General features: G+C 46.1%; 1 protein-coding gene across 1 annotated transcript in view; it reads right to left on the minus strand.

The window, feature by feature from the left end:
- Positions 1–25,034, minus strand: part of skap1 (src kinase associated phosphoprotein 1) — a 504,878-nt gene that overhangs the window by 467,994 nt on the left and 11,850 nt on the right. Inside the window, exons 3-4 of the mRNA XM_085966146.1 lie at positions 13,808–13,913; positions 1,459–1,484 (exon numbers count right to left, since the gene is read on the minus strand). Coding sequence (XP_085822272.1) covers positions 1,459–1,484; positions 13,808–13,913 — 132 coding nt within the window. The remainder of the gene's footprint in view (positions 1–1,458; positions 1,485–13,807; positions 13,914–25,034) is intronic.

Consider the following 25,034-nt stretch of genomic DNA (forward strand, 5'->3'; position numbering starts at 1 on the left):
GAGTTCGGGAGGTGCGCCCGACAGCACAAGTAAAATAAGGGGGCATGATAATTCTCATCTGAGGCATTCCTCACATGTGCTAATTCCATTCGTATTGTGGCGTCAACCAGCAAGAGAAAATTGGCAGGAGAAAATTAAAGGGATCATGCTCAACTCGGTTAGTTGGAGTTTTATGGGGGAAATGTTTTAAACACTGCAAACTTCATTTTGTCTGCTTAGGCAAAGATTGATCGGTTGGCATTTGTGTACATACGGGTGGATTCCTAGGGCTGCATTCAGGCCTGGAGGACGAGTGGGGCAGCAGGACAGAAACTCCAGAAGAGGGAGGCGGATGCTACACAAAGGGGCTGTACCCTCGGCATATTCAGGGAGCAGTTCGAACTCAACTTTTACACAGGAGCGATGCTAGAGATGCCTTCGCTTAACCAAGGAGGCAGTCACCGAGCTTAGTCAGCTGTTGTACCTTGAGCCACACACCAGGGTGTGGACAGCACTGCGCAGAAGTGCAGACTCTCTGGAAGGCCCTGTCCATAGTGGACTAAGGAGGCAGCTGCTTGCGCTGCGAGAGTTGCTACTGCAGGATTTAGAGCTGCCACCGGTGACCGTCTGGCCTGCCAAGACAACTGTCAGCCACCAGGACAGCCTCCAACTTGGTGGGAGCCACACGGCAGCATTGATTGAGGTGACCCATTCTCTCCCATGTTCCGCGCAAAGCCTTGCGACAAGTTGGAGCTGGACTCCTCCATGCTCTGCGACATTGCGTGAAAGCTTTATGGCAGGCTGCCCAGCGCTTCTTACATTTCCCGGTAAATGCCCATCAGCCTTCTTCTGTAGCCTGGCCCCCTGCAAGTCTGCAGCAGAGTCTTGAGGCTAGTGATCTTACCTTGACAATTCAATGCAGAATCATTGAAACTTTTTCCGGCATTATAACCAGGTCAGTGTTTCCCGGCTTCTCGCATTTACAGCCATGGCCACCTCCTCCCACAGCCACCGAGCCAAGGACTTGGAGGGCTTCTTAATCCCAGGGACGAGCAACGGGCAAGAGGGAATTGGAAGTGGGGCAAAAAGATTGACCGGTGTCTACACAAACTCCAAGCTGCTTGCTTATGTCCCTGCATTGAGTAATCTCAAACCCAGTTCCCTGTGTGCAAAACCAGCTCCAATATGACATTGCATGTAGTCATGTGAAAGCCACAGAATAGTTGTTGTGGGAAATAAACAAACAATCTAACACACTGGTGCAGTGGGGATATTGTTGGGTTTAGTGATGAAGCACTCTTGTAGTAGAGTAGGAGGCAGTGTTACTTTGCGTCTAATCATGTTATACCTGCCCCAAGAACACTTGATGCTGATGTAGGCAGTACAGCACCAACACCCCACACCTGGAGCAAAAACTCAAAAGCAAAACATTTTCCAGCATCTCCTACCACTGTAAAAGTAAGGTACAGCCTCACTCACCTTTGTACTGAAATTCTTGTTGATATCTGTGAAAAGACAAGCAAAGAGGAATTACTCAAATAAAATCAATGGTAAATAATCCACCTCAAAAATATCATTACTTCCATGTAGGTTTTCTGCAGCAGACAGGTTCCCCTCACTGCAGGGGATTTATTTCATGTTATTCAAATGTGGGTGATGCAAAAGATTAGAATTCAGGGAGTTCTGCCCCTTCCCCCTATTCTCCCCGGAAGGGGGGGGGGGGGGGGGGGGGGGGGGGAGGCCAAATTGACCTTTCCAACATCCAGGAACCCACAGCCAGCATCTAACTAGGGTGTTCCTCTCACTAGCATCAATTCAAATGCACCCCTGACTGTCACACACGCACACAGTACCTCTGGCCAGTGTCATTCTTAAATTGATGTGAGGAGTTGCTAGGTACAAAGGGAACGGAGTGCTTTGCCTCAAATAATGTCATACTCAACATAAAATGCAGATACTAAATTTTCTAATTTTACCCCTTCATGGCCTCACATGCCCTGGGTCTAAGAGAAGGGACAACGCACTACCCAAAGCTACGGTTGCTTTGCTCTGCAATAATAATGACTCCCATCCTGCATGGTGGATGTGTATTTGGGTGAAGCATTCAGGGAAATATGGAGAGACTCCCATTTAGCAGGACGCCGCGAGATGTAGGTTTGTCTGTAGAGATCCTCGGTGTAATGGTTACGTTAACTGGAATAATAATTCAAAGAATGAGAGCTCAAACAGAAAGCAGAGAGATTGGGTCCCTCCACGACAGTTTGAGAATTGGTTTTAAAAGATCTGGAAATAAAAAGCTGGTCTCAGCAAGTGAAGATAGTCATAAAAACCCAATTGGTTCACCAATGCCCTTTATGGAAGGAAACCTGTTGTCATTACCAGGTCTGGGCCTATAGGCGACTCCAGTCCCACATGTGGTTGACTATCAAATGCCTTCTGTGGCCGAGCAAGCCACTCGGTACCAAACCACTGCAGAAATGTTTTTTTTTTTTTTTTTTAAGCCCTCCCAAACAGCACTGTGGGAACACCATCACACCGACGGCAGTAGTTCAAGAAGGGGGCTCACCACCACCTTCTCCGGGTACCTAGGGATGGGCAATAAATGTCGGCCTAGCCAGTGACAACCACATCCTGAGAATGGCCAAGTGTTCCACTCCCCAGCACCAACATCCCTCACCGCAAGCACAAACATTCACACGAACAGCAAGCATCAAGTTGTGCGGCCGAGTGAAAGACTACAAGCAAAATGTTGTTTAGATTGGCCTTTCAATCTGTTCCTCAGTTCAACACACAAAGAGCTTCACAATTTTCCCTGCCCCCTTAAATCCACTCGCCCCCCCACCCCCTGCTCCCAGATCAGTAGGTTCAGCTCACAGCCTCTTTCATAGCGTTTTTTGGTTTGCAGCCCATTGCCACCCCTGGGGGCCCTTTCTCTGAACCCTTTCCAATGACTCCAAATTAAAATAATTATCTCTATGAAATTCAAAATAAAATTGCAAGCTGCATCAGTCATGAAAACATTCCACAATGTCGGTGTGAAAGCTATTAAAAAAAACACTGCAACACTTATGCTATAAACCATCAAAAAATGTATGAAGGTGCCAGTGCACAATTTGGAGCCTATTCTTTCCTGTACAGCCAAGAGCCATGAACTTCTCTGCACTATTATTGTTGGAGGGGAGAGCCAGTCAAACAGTTAAATATGCAAATATGGCAGTCTTGTTTTCATTTTTATATATCTGTCACTGCTTGCACTAGAAGCTGAATAACTTGACTGTGTATGTACAGTACATAAATCACCACACCAGCCTTGCTGCCTGTCTAAGTCTACATCACCCATTGACTAGGGTTAATAAATATCAAATAACTCTTCTATATTTCAGCATCAATGCTCGGTTTCTTCTTTGGGTCTCAGTCCTCGATAAATTCAATGCACTTTCACACAGTGCTGTTGGCATCAGCCACATTCATCTGTAAAACATCTCTTAACCAGAGGAGCGAGCTCCTAGCCCCAACCAGGGCTCGATACAAGTATGGCAGCACTCCAGAGCCAACTAGATCAAACTAAATTCGGAATTAAATGATGATCTGCAAACATTTGATGCGTGACACTGATGTATTAGGCAATGCTGTGAAATAATTGTAGTCAGTTATCTGAAAGGTCACCATTTAAGCCTACTTTGTGCTGTTGTCTACAAAGAAAAGCTAGATTAAATATGCTTATGCTAATCTTGCAGGTGAGATACTGCAGAAGCAGTGATGCTATATCTAGATCTCCATTACATCAGACACCCTCCAGAGTCAAACAGGGAGCCAGACAAGCCCAGGAAGAATGCATCATCAGGCGTTAGCCTTGACTGATCAGCTTTGGCCCAGTGGTAGCACTCTCTCCTCAGTCAGAAGGTCGTGGGTTCAAGCATATAATTCACAGCAATGCAGCGGTGACCTCCACTAATGGCGGCCGTGCCTTTAGTCATCCCAGCCCCAAGCTCTGGAATTCCCTCCCTAAACCTTTCTGCCTCACCTCCTTGATCAAGCATTTAGTCATCCCTCCTAGCATTTCCTACTTGGGCTTGGCATTGATTATTCTCCAATTACACTGCTGTGAAGCACCTTTGTGTGTTTCTCTGCATGCTATTTTATTGGATGTGGGTGACGCGAGCAAGGCAGAATTTATTGCTGATCTCTAGGTTGCCTCGAGCCCATTCAGAGTCAACCACATACAGTGGGGCTGCAATCTCTGATGTAGAGCGGATAAAGATGAGAGGTCCCTTTCTGAAGGACATTAGTGAACCAGTTGGGTTTATGACAAACTAGCAGCTTTTAAGGTCATTTTTCCCTAATGCTTGCCTAAAATTGAGAAAAATTTCAATTTCAAAACTTGCCATGGTTGGATTTGAACTCGTGCCCACAAGGTCATCATATTGCACCGGCAGAAATATGTCCAAGCAGCACCAACTGGAAATTAAGCTGGGAGCCTCCTAGTTTATGATGCAGTCCAATGCTAGGCAGTGGCTAAAATAAAGATTTGCATTTACATAGCACCTTTCACGACCACCAGTCATCCCAAAGCGCTTTACAGCCAGTGAAGTACTTTTTGAAGTGCAGTCACTGTTGTAATGTAGGAAACGCAGCAGCCAATTTGTGCACAGCAAGCTCCCCCAAACAGCAATGTGATAATGACCAGATAATCTGTTTTAGTCATGTTGATTGAGGGATAAATATTGGCCAGGACACCAGGGATAACTCCCCTGTTCTTCTTTGAAATAGTGCCATGGGATCTTTTACATCCACCCAAGAGATCGGACTGGGCCTCAGTTCAACATCTCATCCGAAAGACTAGACTCCTAGCGTGATATAAAGTAAACTCATGCACCCAGGTTTAACTAAGAGTACTCAAAACACTCGCAACAGATCAGATGCAATGGACCAAAGAATTTGAGCAGGATTTGGGAAGGAACAAACCGGTCATGTTCACCAGGGAAATCGGATACCAACTGGCTTCCGGGGACTGGGTCAGTGCCAGCATGCAATCAAGACAGCAAGTGCCTGGGACTGATTACCAGGCAGTAACACAACCGCTGGGTTTAGCTAACATTATAAATGAGTGTGAAACTCAAGCAGTTTATAACAGTCATCAGAATTTGAAGATTAACTTACTGCCTTGCAATGACTCCAGGGCAGGTGGTATTTTTTTTTAATGTATAGTTGATTTTATGGGGCACTTAATTCCACTCGTGCCAGTTAAGCACAGATGCCAACTGCCAGACCACTCATGTCACACGTGCAATTACGTGATTAAATTCACACTAAAGGATTAACAAACCATTACTGCCAAGTTAAGACAGGATTGGCTTGCAATTGTTTACAAGGAAACTTCCCAGCCAGAATATTCAGGAGAAACTTCGTTACCCAGAGAATGGAACTTGCTACCACATGGAGTGGTTGAAGAAAATAGCATAGATGCATTTAAGAGGAAGTTAGACAAGTGCATGAGGGAGAAAGGAATAGAAGGATATGCTGTGAGATGAAGTAAGGTGGGAGGAGGCTAGTGTGGTGCATAAACACCAGCACAGACCATTGGGCCAAATGGTCTGTTTCTGTGCTGCAATATTTACACACAGAAATAGCTGCTGTCCCTTGGCATTGCACACAAGGCCAAGTGTTGTTCCGGTAAGCAGGGTTTATAGTTTGGGGGATAATTGGTCCAGAGCATGCAGATGTAATTCAATCCCCATTTAAAAAATGATACTACTCTTTACTGTTGTATTTCCACTATTAATTTAGATGCCTGTATTTATAATGGGAATTGACTATGTAAACTTGTCATGCTGTAATTGCACGATAGCAAAATACTGCAGATGTTGGAAATCCGAAATAACAACAGAAAATGCTGGAAAAACTCAGCAGGTCAGGCAACATCCGTGGAGAGAAATTTGAGTTGACGTTTCTTCAAAACTCAGGGTCAAGGGTCAAACCCGAAACGTCAACTCAAATTTCTCTCCACGGATGTTGCCTGACCTGCTGAGTTTTTCCAGCATTTTCTGTTGTTATGCTGTAATTGCACCCTTCCACCAGTGGCAGTGCTACAGCACCTCCACTGGAGCGAGGGGTTGGGCAAGGAAGTAACCGCAATGCGAGACGTTTACACAGGCAGCTCTCATTATGCGGGCATGGGAATTAATATGAAAAAGGACCCAATAGGAAGTGGCAGACACAAGATTTGTATCGGTTTACTAGCTGATCTCCTGTGGCATTGCACTTGCGGAGTCTGAGGATTTGCTGTTTTCGAACAATAGGGGTGTGTGCCATAATTTCAGAGCCACTAATTTGCAGGGGCTAAATATTTTTAATGTATTCTGGGATTTTTTTCATTCTTTGGGGACGGAACTTTGCAACGGTGTCCAATATTCTGTTAAAACTGTAAATGAGTGGTTTTATTATATATCCATTGCCTACATTTAATTTTTAATCATACGGTACAAGGTGGTTCAAGGTTTAATCCCTTGTTTGTATTAAATCAACATAACTTATCCAGGGCAGTGGCAAGATTACGGCAATTAGCCTCAGCTCCACTTAGAATCATAGAATAAGGACGTAAGAAATAAGAGCAGGAGTAGGCCATACGGCCCCTCGAGCCTGCTCCACCATTCAATGGAGGCAGCTCTGCAGTGTGTTTGGGCTCAGTTGCTCTCTGAGCCACGATGCTGAGGGCACTTCAAGTCCCCCTCGTGAATTTGTGCATATAATCTAAATTGACCCTGCAGCGCAGTGCTGCACTGCCGAATGAGTTTCCGACACCACGTCCACTCCATCACCAAGACCGCCTACTCCCACCTCCGTAACATATGAACATAAGAATTAGAAGCAGGAGTAGGCCATGCAGCCCGTCGAGCCTGCTCCGCCATTCAATAAGATCATGGTTGATCATCGACCTCAACTCCACTTTCCCACCCGACCCCCATATCCCTTGATTCCCCATGAGTCCAAAAATCTATCGATCTCAGCCTTGAATATACTCAAAGACTCAGCATCCACAGCCCTCTGGGGCAGAGAATTCCAAAGATTCACAACCCTCTGAGTGAAGAAATTCTTCCTCATCTCAGTCTTAAATGGCCGAATCCTTATCCTGAGACTATGCCCCCTAGTTCTAGAGTCTCCGGCCAGGGGAAACAGCCTCTCAGCATCTACCCTGTCAATCCCCCTCAGAATCTTATATGTTTCAATGAGATCACCTCTCATTCTTCTAAACTCCAGAGAGTATAGGCCCATTCTACACAATCTCTCATCATAGGACAGCCCTCTCGTCCCAGGAATCAATCTAGTGAACCTTCCTTGCACAATGTGAGAAGTTTACACAGGCAGCTGATACAGCACAGGAGGCCATTCAGCCCATCGTCAGCTTGTTGAAAGAGCTATCCAATTAATCCCACTCCCCTGGAAATTTACCCCCCCTCCCCCACTCAAGTATATATATATCCAATTGTCTTTTGAATGATACTATTGAATCTGCTTCCTTCACCCTTTCAGGCAGTGCATTCTAGATCATAACTTGTTCCTCATGTCACCTTTGGTTCTTTTGCCAATCACCTTAAATCTGTGTCCTCCAGTTAACAACCCTTCCGCCACTGGAAAGTTTCCCCTTATTCACTATCAAAACCATGATTTTGAACGCCTCTTATCAAATCTCCTCTTAGCCTTCTCTACTCTAAAGAGAACAATCCCAGCTACTCCAGTCTGTCCACAAAACTGAAGTCCCTCATCCCTGGTACCATTCTAGTAAATCTCCTCTGCACCCTCTCCAAGGCCTTGACATCCTTCCTAAAGTGTGGTGCCCATAATTGGACACAGTACTCCAGCTGGGGCCTAACCAGTTTTTTTTTTTTTTTTTAAATAAAGGTTTACCATAACTTCCTTGCTTTTGTACACTTAAGTCACTAATCACATATTTTTAAAATGGAAAAACAGCCTTCTCAATTTGTCCTGTCACCTTCAATGATTTGTGTACATACATCCTGAGATCTCTTTTCCTGCACCCAATGTTCCCCCACAGCCCGGGACCAGCTTTAAAAAGAGGCGATTTCGCATATGTGCAAAATTTTCAATGGGCCGCACAACCCATTAAAAGGGACCCAAATAAAAAAAAAAAACTTAGGGGGAAGCATTGCACCATTTAGTTCATATTACCTCTCCTCATTCTTCCTACCAATATGGCTAAGGAAGGTTGGGGGAGTGGGGGAAAAAGGAGAAGAGGAACAGGAGGATTATTCCCCTTCCCGATTTGTATAAAATGCACACATGGGGAGGTCAGGTGGTGGGTGGCCCAGTAGTATAACAATTCTGCGTTAGTGACAGGGTGGTGGTATAACACAAGTCTGTCCACATGATGCACCCAGACTTATCGGGGGAGAATCAATGGCAACCCAAGTGCCTCCCCAAGGGTCATTGGGGGGGGGGGGGGGGGGGGGGGGGGGCAGGTTTGAGAAGAGGAGCTGCCACATAGACAACAGCAGTGCCCCAGTGGTGTGGGAGCAGATCCCACCCCAGCTGTCAATATGCCACAGTACAGGGAACCAAACACCTTGAATTAAGCAGGCCAGGCAACATCTGTGGAGAAACAGTCAACGTTTCAGGTCGAAACCCTTCTACAGAACCGAGGAAAAAAAGGCAGGAAATGAAAAGATTAACAAGGTTGAAGAGCCAAACAGAGATCCCGTCAAAGAGAGGAGCAGAACTTCTTCAATGTTGCCTGGCCTGCTGAGTTTTTCCAGCGTTTTCTGTTGTTATTTCGGATTTCCAGCATCCGCAGTATTTTGCCATCGTACCTTGAATTAATCTATGTTGTATCTTCACCACATGCACTACAAAAGTTTATGGCGGCCCATCACCGCTGCAAGGGACGGGTAATAAATGGCCTTGCTAGTGACGCCCATATTCCAAGAATTAAATTAAAAATCAACACTGGATGTTTCTCAACTCTCTTCCATTAAATGTTTTATTTTAATATTATTTGCCCAATATGCTGAAAAGCCACTCTAGACAAAGAATCAAGAGAGCAAGTCTATGAACAACAAAATTGTAAGGACTTTCTCTAGGAGATAGATTTCATTGCAGAATATGTAGAGAGGAAATCGTTCCCCCTGCCCCCTTATTTTCTAGTGTTTTAATAATGGAGTAGCAAGTGCATTAAAGACACCTTGCCGAGGGCTGGAACACTGTCCTGGCTGTGCAAACAAGGTCAACTGGAACACTGGACTAACTCAGCAAAAAACAATGCACCTAGCAGCAACTACAGGAGCCTGATCTGAACACCAGATAAGAGTGCCTGTGGTCGCTGCGGACGAAAGGAAGTCAAAGTTTTAGCAACAGCTCTCGGCATTTAAATAAAGAAAAAAGTCAATGGTTTCTTCAGTGATGCCGCTGAAAATCAACTGCTGTTCTCACATTAAACTTGTAAAAAATGCCTCAGAAAATCAATACAACTTGCATTTATATAGCATCTCCCACATTACAACAGTGACCGAACTTCAAAAGTACTTCATTGGCTGTAAAGCACTTTGGGACGCCCGGTGGTCGCGAAAGGCGCTATAGAAATGCAAGTCTTTCTTTCTTTCATAGTAAAATTTCCCAAAGCATTTCACAAGAGCATAATAAGACAAAAAATTGACACCGAGCCAAAGAAGGAGACGACATTAGGACAGGCGACCGAACATAGAAGATAGGAGCAGGAGGCGGCCATTCGGCCCCTCAAGCCTGCTCCACCATTCAATGCGATCATGGCTTATCATCCAAATTCAGTACCCTGTCCCTGCTTTCTCCCCATATCCCTTGATCCCCTTAGCCTTAAGAAATATATCTAACTCCTTCTTGAATATATTTAATGAATTGGCCTCAACTGCCTTCTGTGGTAGAGAATTCCACAGGTTCACCACTCTCTGGGTGAAGAAATTTCTCCGCATCTCAGTCCTAAATGGCCTATCCCTTATCCTTAGACTGTGACCGCTGGTTCTGGACTCCCCCGCCATCGGGAACAGCCTTCCTGCATCTAGTCTGTCTAGTCCTGTTAGAATTTTATAAGTTTCAATGAGATCCCCTCTTATTCTTCTAAACTCTAACGAATATAAGCCTAATCGACCCAATCTCTCTTCATAAGTCATTCCTGCCATCCCAGGAATACTGCGTAGTTTTGGTTTACATATTTAGGAAAAGATATACTTGCTCTCAAGGCAGTTCAGAGAAGGTTCACTCAGTTGATTCCAGAGATGAGGGGGTTGACGTATGAGGAAAGGTTGAGTAGGTTGGGCCTCTACTCATTGGAATTCAGAAGAATAAGAGGCGATCTTATCGAAACATATAAGATTGTGAGGGGGCTTGATCGGGTGGATGCGGTGAGGATGTTTCCACTGATGGGTGAGACTAAAGCTAGGGGGCATAATCTTAGAGTAAGGGGCTGCTCTTTCAAAACTGAGATGAGGAGAAACTTCTTCAATCAGAGGGTAGTATATCTATGGAATTTGCTACCTCAGAGTTGTGGAAGCTGCGACATTAAATAAATTTAAAACGGAGATAGACAGTTTCCTAGCTGATAAGGGGTTACGAGGAGAGGGCAGGGAAGTGGACGTGAGTCTAAGTTCGGATCAACCATGATCCTATTGAATGGCGGAGCAGGCCCGAGGGGCCGTATGGCCTACTCCTGCTCCTACTTCTTATGTCCTTATGTATCAGTCTGGTGAATCTTCGCTGCACTCCCTCCATGGCAAGAACATCCTTCCTCAGATAAAGCGACCAAAACTGCACACAATACTCAAGGTGCGGTCTCACCAAGGCCCTGTACAACTGCAGCAAAACATCCTTGTTCCTGTACTCGAACCCTCTCGCTATGAAGGCCAACATACCATTTGCCTTCTTAACCGCCTGCTGCACCTGCATGCTTACCTTCAGCGACTGGTGCACAAGGACACCCAGGTCCCGTTGCACTTCCCCTTTTCCCAATCTATTGCCATTCAGTTAATAATCTGCCTTCCTGTTTTTGCCACCAAAGTGGATAACCTCGCATTTATCCACATTATACTGCATCTGCCATGCATCTGCCCAAATCGCACTGGAGTTTCTCTGCATCCGCCTCACAGCACACACGCCCACCCAGCTTTGTATTGTCTGCAAACTTGGAGAGATTACATCTAGTTCCCTCATCTAGATGATTAACGTATATTGTGAATAACTGGGGTCCGAGCACCGATCCCTGCGGTACCCCACTAGTCACTGCCTGCCACTCAGAAAAAGACCCGTTTATTCCAACTCTTTGCTTCCTGTCTGCCAACCAGTTTTCTATCCAAGTCAGTACCTTACCCCCAATCCCATGTGCTTTAACTTTGCACGCTAATCTCTTATGCGGGACCTTATCGAAAGCCTTCTGAAAGTCCAAATACACCACATCCACTGGTTCTCCCTTATCTATTCTACCAGTTACATCCTCAAAAAATTCCAGTAGATTAAATCAAGCATTTTACCTTTTGTAAATCCATGTTGACTTTGTCCGATCCTGTCAGTGTTTTCCAAGTACTCATAACTTCCTTGCTTTTGTACTCTATGCCTCTATTTATGAAGCCCAGGATCCCGTATACATTTTTTTTTTTTTTTTTTTTTTTAAACCGATTTCTCAACCTGCCCTGCCACCTTCAACAATTTGTGCACATATACCCCAGGTCTCGGTTCATGCACCCCATTTAGAATTGTACCCTTTAGTTTATATTGCCTCTCCTTGTTCTTCATACCAAAATGTATCACTTCGCACTTACAGCAAGTTAGCAATATAGGTCCAACATTGTGTGTTTTCTTGATTGCTGCTCAGTATCTTAAACCCTAACTGTAGTAGAATCCCTAGATCTTCACCCATTACTAACTTTACAGCACTCAGTATATGTTGCCTATTTTTATCTACCAACGTGCAATATCCAACATTTATCCACAATGAACTTTGACACATTTTCCACACTTAAGATTTTTGCTCATTTTGTAGTTCAGCTGCGAGTTGACAGCAACCCCCCACCCCAGTTTCTCATTTGACTGTGAATTTCACTCACTCAAGTGTCTCTCAGGAGTAAAATGTATTTATTTAAACACAAGTATCTGTCACTTGAACATCATTTTGAAGTGCTGTAATATATGCCACAGGGCAGAGGCAAGTTTAGACCTAGACGCAAGAGAGACAGGCGTTGAAAAGTTGGATAATGGAGATTTGTCAAGTTGAGCTAGTGTGTGTGATCTACATCGTCAAGCATCATGCTGCTCACCCTATGCTCTACGGCAGCTGACCTGTGCCAAGGGTCTGTAAAAACCATCAAACGGAGTCCAAAACCAATTCTATAGAAAAGCAATTCAATAGGTCTTTAACTTTATGAAGGGGTTCGATAGGCTGAAAGCGACAAAGACAAGGGGCCAGAAATTCGGGTCCCCACGGGTGAGTACGCGCTGGGTACTCACACGTAGGCCCAACGAAAGTGCCGGTTTCGTGCATGCACTGCGCATGCGCGGGAAACCGGAACTTCTGTTCCCTTAAAGGAAGGTGTTCACAGGTCAAACGCGTGCGCCGGAGAGGCAGTGCGTACGCCTGGAGCTTCCGTTTTTTTTTCCAGATTTCTCCAGGAGGGTAAGTCTCCAGGAGCTACGCTTTTATAAAGCAGTCGCAAGGCCTGCTTTTAACCAGGTAAGTGGTGAATTAAGTAAAATTAAAACATTTTTTCAACAGGTTTATTATTTTTAAATACTTTAAAGAAAGGGAAGTTTATTTTTAGCCCTGCTAAAAACTGTAATTAATTTTTTCAAAAATTTAAATTATTGTTTAAAAGTTATTTTATGTAATTTATAGTTATTTTTAAAAAATTTATTTGAAGTTTAAGTTATGTTTTGGGGCTGAACACTAATCATAGATTTGACAGGTCTTCCTGTCAAATCTATGAAGACAGATTCCCTGCTAGGATTGGCTCTCCATGGCCCACGTGATCCCAGGGGACGCTTCGAACTAACTGCGCCCCTGGGATACGCAAGCACTGCACGCCGGCAGTTGGAGCAGGCCCAGGATTGGAATCCCATGCGGGCCCACAGCAGAACGGCAGGCGCGCTAGGTAAGTGCAGGTCGGAGGCTTACACCCGCGGGAAGCCCCCGACCCGAATTTCTGGGCCCTTGTGTTTCCACTTTGGGGGGGGGGGGGGGGGCGGAAAGAGTCCAGCCTTGGGGTCACAGATAGTCACTAATAAACCCAATAAAGAATTCAGGAGAAACTTCTTTACCCAGAGCATGGAACTCACTACCACAGGGAGTAGTTGAGGTGAATAGCATAGATACATTTAAGGGGAAGCTAGATAAACACATGAGGGAGAAAGGAATAGAAGGATGTGTTGATAAGGCGAGAAGTAGGGTGGAGCATAAACACCGGCACGGACTAGTTGGGCCGTCTGGCCTGTTTCTGCGCTGTAAAGTCTATGTAATTCACCAGAGGGCAGGCAAGGAGGAGATGCAGCACCAGCAAGATTCCCTGGCAGTTGCACGTCTACACTTAAAGGGAATCCTCCCCTCCCAGTTTCTCTGCAAAAAGACACCTGGCATATTTGTGGTTTCTGCTGTTGCAAACAGCAAATAAGGGAGATTTGGGGGCATCACCACCCCACCTGTAGCTTTCAATTTCAGGCTCCAAGCCATTTCTATATGGTGACAAGTTAAAAATCTCAAATTAGTTTACCGTGGTGACAAGTTAAAAATCTCAAATTAGTTTACCGTGGTGACAAGTTAAAAATCTCAAATTAGTTTACCGTGAAGCATTCCACTTACTTGTATTTCACCTGACGGAACCCTTCGAGGAGCGCCTCTCTTTTATCCTTTGCTTTTTTGCTAAGTTTTTCACCCTGTAGAACTTCACCTACAAAGTATTCAGAGTCTGCCCGCCAGATGAGAAAAAGAATTTAAAAAAGCATGAAATGTTGTGTTAATCACTTAAAATAACAAATGTTTAAGACACAAATTTTGTTGATTAACAAAGTAAACTTGCATTTATATAGCACCTTTCACAACAGCTCAATTACAGCCAATGAAGCACTTTTGAAGTGTAGTCACTGTTGTAATGTGGGAAACGTGGCAGCCAATTTGTGCACAGCAAGCTCCCACAAACAGCAATGAGATAATGACCAGATAATCTGTTTTAGTGACAATGATGGAGGGTTGTCAACCTAGCTGCCATTGGAAACAGTTTCTCCTGATGTAGTCTATCAAAACCATTCAAGATTTTGAACACCTCTATCAAATCTCATCAGCTATCTGGCCGATTACCCCACGAACAATATCTGGGGTCACACTTAAAAAATGGCCATGCAGGTATGGTACTAGGGTACAGCCAGTGCCTGTCGAATCATAGCCAAGAACTAAAAATCAGCAACTTGGAGAAGACTTGAGGGAAACAACTAGTTTAACATCGAATCTATCGGATAATTATTGTGTCACGGGATTAATTCAATAAACTGCCTTTCTTCTGGTGGGAGTGCAGGCCTAGACAGATCACGACCCTTTTGTATGCTACTGCCTTAGATGTACATGCCTGTAATATGCAATTAATCTCCATTCATCACCACACGCAAGTCATGAAAAAAAATCTGTTTTTAAAAACAGTGTCGGTGTTCTCAATGAACCATTAAACTAGTCAGAAACAAATCTAAAACAAACACTTAGCACATGGCAGGTGTGGATAAAAATGCATTTAGAAAAACCAACAGCTGCAGCTATTGCTACTGTCTGTAGGTGAACAACCAAACACTCCATAGCCACTTCATAGCCCTGGGATGTTCCCACTCCAATCAGAGACACGGGGCACTCTGTGGTCACGACATCAGGATATGTGCCTCCGGCATTTATTGCCCATCCTTAGTTGGCCCAAGAAGGTGGTGCGCTTTCATCTTCAAGGCGATGATGCTCAACTGAGTGGCTTGCCAGGTCACTTCAGAAGGTAGTAGTCAACCAGATTGGTATGAGGCTGGAGTCACAGACTGGGCAAAGATGGCAGGCTTCCTCAAGGACACTGGTGAAGCAATTGGCACAGTTGAATTTTGACAACAGGAATTCAAATTCTCAAAAGCAAGTCATCCAATAACTGGGATGGAGGAGAAATACAAATCGAGCAGTGCCGAAGCACCCTCCTCCCAAGGGATAAGGAGAACAAAAAGTGGGATAAGGAGAACAAAAGTGGATAAATGTGAGGTGATCCACTTTGGTGGCAAAAACAGGAAGGCAGATTATTATTTGAATGGCAATAGATTTGGAGAAGGGGAAGTGCAAAGAGACCTGGGTGTTATTGTGCACCAGTCGCTGAAGGTAAGCATGCAGGTGCAGCAGGCGGTTAAGAAGGCAAATGGTATGTTGGCCTTCGTAGCAAGAGGGTTCGAGTACAGGAACAAGGATGTCTTGCTGCAGTTGTACAGGGCCTTGGTGAGACCACACCTTGAGTATTGTGTGCAGTTTTGGTCACCTTACCTGAGGAAGGACGTTCTTGCCATGGAGGGAGTGCAGCGAAGATTCACCAGGCTGATACCTGGGATGGCAGGAATGACGTATGAGGAGAGATTGTGTCGATTGGGCTTATACTCACTGGAGTTTAGAAGATTGAGAGGGGATCGCATCGAAACCTATAAAATTCTGTCAGGTCTGGACAGACTGGATGCAGGATGTTCCCGATGGCCGGGGAGTCCAGAACCAGGGGTCATAGTCTAAGGATAAGGGGTAAGCCATTTAGGACTGAAATGAGGAGGAATTTCATCACCCAGAGAGTGGTGAACCTGTGGAATTCTCTGCCACAGAGGGCAGTGGAGGCCAGTTCATTAAATATATTCAAGAAAGAGTTGGATATATTTCTTAAGGCTAAAGGGATCAAGGGATATGGGGAGAAAGCAGGGACAGGGTACTGAATTTGGATGATCAGCCATGATCTCGTTGAATGGCGGAGCAGGCTCGAAGGGCCGAATGGCCTACTCCTGCTCCTATCTTCTATGTTTCTATGTTTCCAGGGTAATAGACCGGGGGTGTCCAACACACAGTTTCATCACCATCTGATCCCACCGTGATATCTGCTGCCCCCGGCCTTCATTCCAGCTGCTATTGGCCGCACTTCCGCAAAGGCCGCCAGCTTCACTCACTCTCAGACCAGGGAGGTGTCCAACATACGACTCGCCGGCCCGGGGAACAGCTTCATCGGCCCGCCGACTTGCCCTCAGCGACGGACTGACTATCGGGAAATTTCCCCGAGTGTCTCCCGAACCCGCGACCGGCCAATTTGGACTCTGGAACTTTCTAAAGCCACTCTGTGGCGATAACTGTCTCCTCCCCCCGCGCATGCTCGCCGATCCTCCAATCACAGCCTCCCATTTCTCCCGCCCTCTCTCTCTGGGCCGCTCGCGCTTTGACCGCTCAGCCCCTCGCTCTGCGCATGCTCGCCCCTCTTCCAATCACAGCCTCCCATTTCTCCCGCTCGCGCTTCGACCGTTGGACTTTGAACGCTCCGCTCGCGCCCGCTCTCCAGCCTGGCCGTTAAACACCGGAGAGAGGCTGATCCGATCATAAAAGGTGGAGCAGGGAAAGAGAGAAGCAGAGGGGGGTTCGACGTGTTCCCTATATTACAACAGTGACCACACTTCAAAAAGGACTATATTGGCTTTGGGACATCCTGGAAACATAGAAAAATAGGAGGAGGTGTGTGTTGTGTGCGTGCATCTGCTTTATTTCAACCTGGGAAATTTAAGTTTAACCTCTTAGTTTTTGTATCATCCTTGTAAATCTTTTTTGCACCTTCAGTGTCTCTACATTCTTTTTATAATATGGAGACCAGAACACTGAAAATTAAAGTTAAATGTGGTCTAACCAAGGTTCAGTACAAGTTTAACATACCTTGTCTGCTTTTCAATTCTATCCCTTTAGAAACGAACTCAAGGGCTTGAGCCTGTTCCACCTTTCAATATGATCAGGGCTGATCCTCTACCTCAATACCATATTCCCACTCTCTCCCCATAGCCCTTGATGCATTTTGTGTCTAGAAATCGATCTATCTACTTAAATATATTCAGTGACTTGGCCTCCAGTGCGTGGATTCTTTAGCACAGTCAAGATCACCTATGGCCCAAGCACCCAAGGTCCTACCCCACTGCGGGCCAAGAACGGAGAGGTACTCATCAAGGGTAGAGAGGCAGTCAGTGCCCGATGGAAGGAGCACTTCGAAGATCTCAACTAAGACTCTGTCTTCGACGTGAGTGTCCTCAACTCCATCCCGCAGCATGCTACCCGCCACCACCTCAGCACAACCCCAGCCCAGCATAAGGTTGAAAAGGCCATCCGACAACTGAAGAACAACAAGGCCTCAGGAGCAGATGGAATCCCCACCAAGGTGCTAAAACATGGCGGAGAAGCACTACTGGCACAAAAACATGAACTAATTTCTCTTATTTGGAAAGTGGAGAGCATGCCAGGGGATCTCAGACGGCGTAATCGTGACCATCTTCAAGAAAGGTGACAAGTCTGATTGCGGTAATTACAGAGGAGTCTCCCTGCTGTCTGCCACAGGGAAAGTCATCGCAAGAATCCTCCTAAATCGCCTTCTCCCAGTGGCTGAAGACCTCCTCCCAGAGTCAGAATGCGGATTCCGCCCACTAAGGGGCACAATGGACATGATCTTCACCGCGCGTCAACTACAAGAGAAATGCGGGGAACAGCACCACTGTACATGGCCTTATTTGACCTCACAAAGACCTTCGACACTGTCAACCGTGACGGATTATGGAGTGTCCTCCTCAAATTCGGCTGCCCTCAAAAGTTTGTCACCATCGTCCGCCTGCTTCACGATGACATGCAAGCCGTGATCCTGACCAATGGATCCATCACAGACCCAATTCACATACGGACAGAGGTCAAGCAAGGCTGTGCCATCACACCAACGCTCTTCTCGATCTTCCTGGCTGCAATGCTCCATGTCACCCTCAGTAAGCTCCCCGCTGGAGTGGAGCTAATTCACAGAACAAATGGGAAACTGTTCAACCTCCAGTCCAGATCCAAGGTCGTCCCATCCTCTGTCATTGAATTACAGTACGCAGACGACGCTTGTGTCTGCGCACACTCTGAGGTCGAACTCCAAACCATCATCAACACCTTCACCAAAGCGTACGAGAGCATGGGCCTTACACTAAACATCCGTAAGACAAATGTCCTCTACCAACCTGCCCCGCCACACAGTACTGCTCCCCAATTATCAAAATCCATGACGAGGCCTTGGACAATGTGGACCACTTTCCATACCTCGGGAGCCTACTGTCAACAAGGGCAGACGTCGATGACTAAGTCCAACACCACCTTCAGTGTGTCAGTGCAGTCTTTGGTCGCCTGAGGAAGAGTGTTTGAAGACCAGGACCTCAAACCCGTCACCAAGCTCACGGTCTACAGAGCAGTAGTGATACCCGCCCTCCTGTATGCTTCAGAGACGTGAACCATGTACAGCAGGCACCTCAAAGCACTGGAGAGGTACCACCAACACTGCCTCCGTAAAATCCTGCAAATCCATTGGCAGGATAGGCGCACCAATGTCAGTGTTCTTGCTCAGGCCAACATCCCCAGCATCGAAGCTTTGACCATGCTCGATCAGCTCTGATGGATGGGCCACATCGTCCGCATGCCCAATACGAGACTCCCAAAACAAGCGCTCTACTCAGAACTCCGACACGGCAAGAGAGCCCCAGGTGGGCAGAGGAAACGCTTCAAGGACACCCTCAAAGCCTCCTTGAAAAAGTGCAACATCCCCACCGACACCTGGAAATCCCTGGCCCAAGACCGCACAAAGTGGAGGAGAAGCACCTGGGAAGGCGCCGAACACCTCGAGTCTCTTCGCCAGGAGCAAGCGGAAGCCAAGCACAAGCAGCGGAAGGAGCGCACATCAACCCAAGCACCCCACCCACCCGCCCCTTCAACCACCGTCTGCCCCACCTGTGACACAGACTGTAGGTCCCACATTGGACTCATCAGTCACCCGAGAACTCATTTTTAGTGTGGAAGCAAGTCATCCTCGATTCCAAGGGACTGCCTAAGAAAGAAGAAAAAGTGAGACAGTTCTGATCATAAAAGGTGGAGCAGGGAAATGGAGAAGCAGAGGGGGTTCGACGGGTTTCCTATATTACAACAGTGACCACGTTTCAAAAGGACTTCATTGGCTTTGGGACATCCTAGAAACAGAGAAAAATAGGAGGAGTAGGCCATTCGGCCCTTCGAGCCTGCTCCGCCATTCAGTATGATCATGGCTGATCCTCTCTCAATACCATAATACCGCTCTCTCCCCATAGCCCTTGATGTCTAGAAATCTATCTATCTCCTTCTTAAATATATTCGGTGACTTGGCCTCCACAGGTAGAGAATGCCACAGGTTCACCACCATTTGAGTGAAGAAATTTCTTCTCATCTCAGTCCTAAATGTCCTACCCCGTATCCTGAGTCTGTGACCCCTTGTTCTAGACACTCCAGCCAGGGGAAGCAACCTCCCTGAATTCAGTCTGTCTAGCCCTGTCAGAATTTTATACGTTTCAATGAGATCCCCTCTCAATCTTCTAAACTCTAGTAAATACAGGCCTAGTTGACCCAATCTCTCCTCATACGACAGTCCTTCCATCCCAGGAATCTGTCTGGTGAACCTTCGCTGCACTCCCCTCTATGGCAAGCGTATCCTTTCTTAGGTAAGGAGAACAAAATTGCACACAGTACTCCAGGTGTGGTCTCACCAAGGCCCTATATAACTGTAGTAAGACATCATTGCTCCTGTACTCAAATCCTCTTGCAACCTCAATCTTTTATAAATGCAAGTCTTTCCTTCTTTCATGTAATGATGGTGTAAACATTTTCGTTGACAATTTCCTCTGTTCTTTGTGGCAAAATTTATCAGCACAATCTGAAAGAATCCTGTTGATGAGCAGAAGAAGCCTTCACAAAAAGGGTTTACAACATTACCCCGCATCGTGACCAAAGGAATTCTTGCCCGCTGAGGGCAATGGTAGCAGCTCCCCATCTTCCCCAGCTGACAGCAGGCAGCTCAGCACGGGTAGGAGTGTTCTTATTACAGTGTGGAGAGAATGCAACTGGTCACATTGCAGATGATACCAAACTAGAAGGGGCCCTGGAATCAGAGGAGGTAGCTCTGAAACTACAGAATGAGTTGGACAAAATGTGAGAGCGGGCAGAACAATGGCATCAAGTTTAATGCAGAAAAGTGAGATAGGTAGGAAGGAAAAATCACAACATGTGTTTTCCATGAACAGTGCTGTAATAGCTGAAGATGAAGCTAAACGAGACATTGGATTCTTTGTATATTCGAGGTTAAACATATCCAACCAATGCAGATAAACCCAACAGGATGTTGAACTACTTTCCAAAACAGTAAAACAAATGCCAGAGAATATAATCGACCTTTATAGTTCTCTGGTCAGACTGCACCGTGAGTTGCCCAGTTCTGGTCACCAAGTAGTAAGGGAGTCATGCAAGTGCTGGGGTCAGTGCAGAGAAGAGCCACAAGACTGATCCACAGTGTCAAGGGTCTGAATTATCAGGAAAGACTGGAGATTTGGGCTTTTCAGCCTATAAAAAGGTGTCTGAGAAATGATCTTAGAGGTAAATAAGATTGTTAAGGCTATAAAAAAAATTAACCAGAATATTACTTTAAACTGTGAGAGTAGAGCTAGAGGACACTGATTCAAACTATTAAAGGGTAAATTTAGGACGGATATCAGGAAGTTCATGTTCACAAGTTACGGGAGGAGGCTCATGTGGAGCATAAACACCGGCATGGACTGGTTGGGCCGAATGGCCTGTTTCTGTGCCGTGCATCCTATGTAATACCTTACCCAAGTGACATAATTTACACATGAACCTACACAGGGAGTCATCAGGTTATTCAACCATGGCGGACGCTGCAACAGAGGACGATTGCATCCTCACCCTCCATTCACCCCAGCAGCAGTCACTGGACAGGGATCGGACATGGAACTCTGGCTGCTTCCCCTCCTCACCTCAGGGAAACTCTTGACCTCAACGCCGAGAATAGCTAAGCTCAGCACAAACAAGGGACTGAATCCACAACCGCCTGGTCTATGTGGCTCTGTTCTTGTCCCAATAAAGATTGACAAACTTCAGAGGGAGAGTTAACCCATAGACGACAGTAAATCACAATATAAAAACAACATCTTGCACTCGGCTGTTTAGTATCCATTTACACTTCCAAGTGGTTTGAATACTAGATTCTGGCGAAGGGCATACACCCAAAATGTCAATTGGTCTTTTCGCTTTACATATGTTGGCAATTGACATTATAGTATTCCCACATTACAATAGTGACTACACTTCAAAAAGTACTTCATTGGCTGTAAAGCGTTTTGGGATGTCCGGTGGTCGTGAAAGGAGCTATAGAAATGCAAGTCTTGTTGCTCTCCCCCGGCCCCCCACTCGCCGTGGTGCATTTCCAGCATTTTCCATTTTTATTTCATACTCCCCCTGTATAGAATCCCAAGCCCCTTCCCATTCACTATTGTATAGAATCCCAATGGACCCAAGCCCCTTCCCATTCACTCCAATTGCACAGAATTCCAATGGCTCAAACCCCTTGCCATTCACCTCAACAGGAAAGTGTTCCTGATCCAAGCACATTAAAACATTTATATCCCGTGCACTTGCCAAATACTTAATGTTCACTTCACTAAGCACAGTCAAGCCACTTGAGAGAATTCTCCCAATGTATACAAATTACTTTTCAAAAATAATGTGTTTTTATTCAGTGTTATGTATTTTTTGGACCAAGTTGTGGAAGGAATGATGAAATGGCTCCAGTACAAAGATTTGCAAATCAGTTTTATTTTTAGCTGAAGATTGCAGGAATAAATATTTATCCAGGCACAATATTTCTTTCGTAAACCAAGCTGTGTGAACGCCAAGTATGAACAGAGCCGTGTTAAAAACATGGAAGGAGACCAGCAGAGTGGTTTAGATGCTGGCCCATTGCCTCGTTTCAAAACGCAGGTCTGCAGGTCAGAGACTGATGGGATAAAGAGGTGAGGAGTGCGTGCTGAAAAGGCAGAGACTCCCGGGAGTTTGGAATTGTGAGGACTCCCCAAGCTTGGCACTGCGAAGGCTGCCGAGAAGATTGCGAGAGCCTGCCTGGAGATTTCGCCGCATAGCTGGGGGCTAGCGGGTAGAGTTCGGGCATTGGGCAGAGATTTTTTAACTGGGTCGATGGCTGAAAGCGCAGGCAAGCGAGCCCACAAGTAACCGAAGCCAGCCCACCACCACTACCTGTTAACTTTGCCAGTGGGAGGAATGGATTGAGGTGGGAAGACACAGTCTACAATTAGGGGCCCTCACGTACCTGCGGACCTGCGAGAGGAGAGGCGGGAGAGGCCGAGTTAAACCGAGCTCCAATAGCGGGAGAGGTGGACCTGCGAGAGGAGAGGCGGGAGAGGCTGATTTAAACCGAGCTCCAAGAGCGGGAGAGGCGGACCCAAACCGAGCTCCGAGAGCGGGAGAGGCAGACCTGCGAGAGGAGAGGCTGATTTAAACCGAGCTCCGAGAGCAGGAGAGGCGGACCCAAACCGAGCTCCGAGAGCAGGAGAAGCGGACCTGCGAGAGGAGAGAGAGAAGTAAATAGTAATTGAAGTGTGCCGTCACCAGAAAGCAAGTAAGTGATTGGTTGGTGAGTATTTATTTTTTCCAAACGTAAATTTTGTGGTTTATAGTTTCTAAGGTCTCTGTTGTGTAGCGGGGACTGCTGGTAAACAAGGGCCCTTGAGTATATCATTTAATTATAGTGTAATTGGTAGGATTGATTTGATTTAATTTAAATTAATTAAAGGGTAAGTCATGGCAGTACAGCTCGGCACCGTGGTATGCTCCTCCTGCACTATGTGGGAAATCAGGGACACTTCCCGTGTCCCTGACGACCATGTGTGCGGGAAGTGTATCGAGCTGCAGCTACTGGCAGACCGCACTGCAGCGCTGGAGCTGCGAATGGATACATACTGGAGCATTTGCGATGCTGAGGACATCGTGGAAAGCACGTTTAATGAGTTGGTCTCACCGCGGGTAAAGGCTGCACAGGCAGGAAGGGAATGGGTGACCGCCAGGCAGAGTAGTAGGCATAGGCAGGTAGTGCAGGGGTCCCCTGTGACCATCCCCCTCTCAAACAAATATACCGCTTTGGATATTGTTGGGGAGGAGGGCTTATCGGGGGAAGGCCGCAGCAGCCAACTTCCTGGCACCATGGGTGGTTCTGCTGCACAGGACGGGAGGAAAAAGAGGGGTAGAGCTATAGTAATAGGGGATTCTGTTGTAAGGGGAATAGATAGGCGTTTCTGCGGCCGCAAACGAGACTCCAGGATGGTATGTTGCCTCCCTGGTGCAAGGGTCAAGGATGTCTCAGAGCGGCTGCAGAGCATTTTAGAAGGGGAGGGTGAACAGCCAGTTGTCGTGGTGCATATAAGTTCCAACGATATAGGCAAAAAATGGGATGAGGTCCTAAAAGCTGAATATAGGGAGTTAGGAGGTAAATTAAAAAATAGGACCTCAAAAGGTAGTAATCTCAGGATTGCTACTAGTGACACGTGCTAGTCAGAGTAGAAATAGAAGGATATTTCAGATGAATACGTGGCTAGAGGAATGGTGCAAGGGGGAGGGATTCAAATTCCTGGGACATTGGAACCGGTTCTGGGGGAGGTGGGACCAGTACAAACTGGACGGTTTGCACCTGGGCAGGACCGGGACCGATGTCCTCGGGGGAGTGTTTGCTAGTGCTCTGGGGGAGGGTTTAAACTAAAATGGCAGGGGGTTGGGAACCTGAGCAGGGAGACAGAGGACAGGGAAACAAGGATAGAAGCAAAAGACAGGAAGGAGAAAAGCAAAGGTGGCAGTCAGAGAAATCAAGGGTTTAAATCAAACATGGCCACAGTAAATAATAATTCTAAAAGGTCTAAGTGTGTTAAAAAAACAAGCCTGAAGGCTTTGTGTCTTAATGCGAGGAGCATTCGTAATAAGGTGGATGAATTAGCTGTGCAAAGAGGTAAACGGATGTGATATGATTGGGATTACGGAAACATGGCTCCAGGGTGACCAAGGCTGGGAACTCAACATCCAGGGGTATTCAATATTCAGGAAAGACAGGCAAAAAGGAAAAGGAGGTGTGGTAGCATTGCTGGTTAAAGAGGGGATTAACACAATTGTAAGGAAGGACATTAGCTCTGATGATGTGGAATCTGTATGGGTAGAACTGAGAAATACCAAGGGGCAGAAAACGTTAGTGGGAGTGGTATACAGACCCCCAAACAGTAATGGAGGTTGGGGATGGCATTAAACGAGAAATTAGAGACGCGTGCAATAAGAGCACAGCAGTTATCATGGGTGACTTTAATCTACATACAAATTGGGCTAACCAAATTAGTAACAATACTGTGGAGGAGGAATTCCTGGAGTGTATACGGGATGGTTTCCTGGACCAATATGTCGAGGAACCAACTAGAGACCAGGCCATCTTAGACTGGGTATTATGTAATGAGAAAGGATTAATTAGCAATCTTGTTGTGCGAGGACCCTTGGGGCGGAGCGATCATAATATGATCGAATTCTTCATTAAGATGGAGAGTGAAGTAGTTGACTCAGAGACAAGGGTCCTGAATTTAAATAAAGGAAACTACGATGGTATGAGGCGCGAGTTGGGTAGGATTGATTGGGGAATGTTACTCAAAGGGTTGACGGTGGATAGGCAATGGCAAACATTCAAAGATCGCATGGATGAACTACAGAATTTGTTCATCCCAGTTTAGCATAAAAACAAAAAAGGTGACTCAACCGTGGCTAACAAGGGAAATTAGGGATAGCATAAGATCCAAGGAGAGGACATATAAATTGGCCAGAAAAAGCAGTAAACCTGAGGATTGGGAGCATTTTAGGATTCAGCAAAGGAGGACAAAGGGATTAATTAAGAGGGGGAAAATAGAGTATGAGAGTAAGCTTG

The sequence above is a fragment of the Somniosus microcephalus genome, chromosome 24 (genome assembly GCF_052327205.1).
Source record: "Somniosus microcephalus isolate GS21.2 chromosome 24, FLI_Smic_1.0, whole genome shotgun sequence".
Classification (NCBI taxonomy): domain Eukaryota; kingdom Metazoa; phylum Chordata; class Chondrichthyes; order Squaliformes; family Somniosidae; genus Somniosus; species Somniosus microcephalus.